The following is a 2796-nucleotide window of genomic DNA, read 5'->3' as shown; positions in this document are numbered from 1 at the left end:
CACAAAACCACCAAAGAAAACTCCCGCCAACAAATCATCTTATACGGTATTACATTATTATGTTTAATAGAAGCATTACAAGTACATGTAGCTGGATTGATTATGGGGCAATGTATTAAAAATGTGCATGTCTGTGTGAATGCATACTGAAATTTATAGGATCTACATGTAATATCTCAATAAAAAACAATTCTTAACCTTTATTCTCTGATAGGTGTTGTTGTCCATGGTCTAATGCTTGTAGGGTAAGGACTGCACAAGAAGAGGACACTGTAGCCATTGTTGGTATAAAGAATGAGAACAAAGATGATACGAGTGATGAGGCTGAAGATGAGTGAGTCTTTAATCATATACCCTCTCTTTCTCTTCCTCCTCCCTGACTTTCTCTCTTCTCTCTGTCTGTCCCCTCTCCTCTCTCTTTCTCAATCCCATTCTTGATCGCATTACTCTATAATCATATGCATGTACTGTTCTTTCTCTCTTCTCTCTACAGTGAAAATGAGTCACTGATGAAAGATACAGATGTCCTTGAGTCTAGTCTTTCAGCTAAATTTGACAAATAACAGATGAAGCAACCTTTGTATCATTTTGTGTACTGCATAACAGCATTCAGTGTTAAATTTTTATGATATAGACAGATTTTATTATTTTGCTATTATTCTTAAAAATTAATACGTATCACATTATAATAATGGAACTATGACATGGGTAGATTTATAGATCTAATAGCAACAATAATTATGTACTCTTGCCTCTTGCTTGGTAACATAAAGCAGAGATAAAACCGGGTTTACTTAACAATATTAGCTACATGCATAATTCTATGTGTGCTCTTGGAGCTAAGCCATAATTGATCATGACATTAGAGATGGCTAGCAACTGATGCTTCAGGAGAGATTATACATTTTTGACCAGTAAACAGATGATGAACAAAATAATTATACAATAAAATATGGAAATATAAACAATAGTCCAATACAGAGAAAACTTATATATACAATATAGAGAATAAAATTCATAAAAACAAGTGTAAGTATAGTGGTAAGTGGAATTGAGTCACATAACACAGTTCAGTTTTGGGTTGAGCCATTTTGGGTAGATCTACTTTGCAAAGCTCGCTACAACCTAAGAATACAATAGCCAGTCAGTATATAAGTGCTGTACAATTAATTTCACTCACCATTTCTTCTTTTCTGTAAAAGTAATTTGTTTCCACTTCTTGCACAGGTTCCACCAAGAAACAATCATCTTCATTATTCTTAGACCAGATTTTATCACCAACAATGATGGCTGCAGGACCTGCTCCTACAGCTGTCTCTTGAACCGGTCGGCGAGGAAGAGCTGCTGCTATCAAGTTGATAGCTCCTGCTTCTCTAAGCCACATTATAAATAGCAGCAAAAGTATCATCTTTATCTAGACTTTATGCTTTACAATGATGAACTTTTATAATGTCAATTGCTATGAATATCATTAACAAAGAAAACGCGATCATTTTTCTTTTTTTGTTAATGATATTCACAGATAGATAGTAACAAGAGATGCTATGAATACCGTATGGAAGGAAATTAAATTTGGCGAATTTGGCGTTTTGATAGCCATTCGCCAAAATAAAAATTCGCCATTTTGAGCCATTATGCGCATGCTCAATGGCACATGGCCACAAATTAGCCAAATTAAAATTCGCCAATCATCCAAAATTTACCAATTCGCCAAAATTTAGTCCCTCCAAAATTTCCTTCTGTACGGTACATTAGGGGGTTGGGTTTATACAAGAAGCTAAGCTATAAATATTATTAGAGTGTGTAACTCGACTATCTATGGCTAGCTAAATACCATAATGGGTACATAATTTGTACATAGTGTGATAAAATAATGAGTATATATTGGAGTTAGAAATCTCTACTGTCTATGATGGCATGCATTACATCAAAAGCCCATACTCTCCAGTCCTTCCTCTAAAAATTGTTTATATATTCTCATAAATTTTGCTGTGAAGGCCTCAAGATGAAAGGTTGCTTTACTGCCCAGTTGTGACTGTGCTTAATACTGAGCTGCTAATTGAGTCACTTCAGCTTTCAATGTACCATCACAGTTAGCAACCAGCTCATTCAATATCCTCTGTAGAAGAAAAAATATTAGAAAAAAAATATTACAATTAATTTTATATACATGTACATGTGTAATCTCTCCCTTTCTTCCAGTAAAAGTAAGTTTTCTCTCTCAAAATTCACTATGAGTCTCTCATTCTCTTATATATATATATATATATATATAATTATATTAGTTACTTTAAAAATAATATCAGGTGGTATACAATGAGTTAACAGCTCATAATAACGTCCTCTTACTTCAAGTAACTTCAAAAATAAATACAATACATTTTAATTAATTTTATTAAAATTGCTTTTGTGTTACAGGTGTATATACCTCTTAGGACTCTGCTCTGTGATGATCATTGCAGCTGTTTCACATAAGAAAACCTCCCACTCACAATCAGGGACAACCTGATCATCATTGAAGGGATACCTATCAAGAAGAAAAAAAGAGATAAGAAGGGGAAACATAGAAGGAAAGAGGTACATCTTCATGTATAGTACATACCATATATAGCACATTATTTTGGTGGAGTTTTATTTTGACAATTTGCAAGTGGAATCGCCAATATTAAAACGGCTAATCATCAATGTGCATGCTCAGTAATGCATGTGTACACAAAAAATTGTCAAATTAAAAACCGCTAATTATAATTTGATAGCAAATCACCAAAATAAAGAGTTGTCAAAATAAAGCACATA

The 2796-nt window shown here is 33.4% G+C and overlaps 1 protein-coding gene and 1 long non-coding RNA gene across 2 annotated transcripts; both read right to left on the bottom strand.

The window, feature by feature from the left end:
• Positions 1–902: 902 nt before the first annotated feature.
• Positions 903–1585, bottom strand: LOC109591184 (uncharacterized). Its single transcript, XR_002189699.1, has 2 exons — positions 1181–1585; positions 903–1125 (listed from the first exon to the last, which is right to left on the bottom strand). It is a non-coding gene; the product is annotated as an uncharacterized LOC109591184 (long non-coding RNA).
• A 209-nt stretch (positions 1586–1794) lies between these two features.
• Positions 1795–2598, bottom strand: LOC109591183 (replication factor C subunit 3-like). The gene is made up of 3 exons (XM_020006965.1): positions 2429–2598; positions 2290–2359; positions 1795–2119 (listed from the first exon to the last, which is right to left on the bottom strand). The coding sequence occupies exons 1-3, from the start codon at positions 2587–2589 to the stop codon at positions 2042–2044; spliced, it is 309 nt and encodes a 102-aa protein (XP_019862524.1). The 5' UTR covers positions 2590–2598; the 3' UTR covers positions 1795–2041.
• Between the last annotated feature and the right edge of the window lie 198 nt (positions 2599–2796).

Source organism: Amphimedon queenslandica, unplaced genomic scaffold (assembly GCF_000090795.2).
Source record: "Amphimedon queenslandica unplaced genomic scaffold, v1.1 AMPQUscaffold_8770_Cont19290, whole genome shotgun sequence".
Lineage (NCBI taxonomy): Eukaryota > Metazoa > Porifera > Demospongiae > Haplosclerida > Niphatidae > Amphimedon > Amphimedon queenslandica.
The sequence above is the reverse complement of the archived record's forward strand: the minus strand, read 5'-3'. Positions and strand labels throughout refer to the sequence as shown.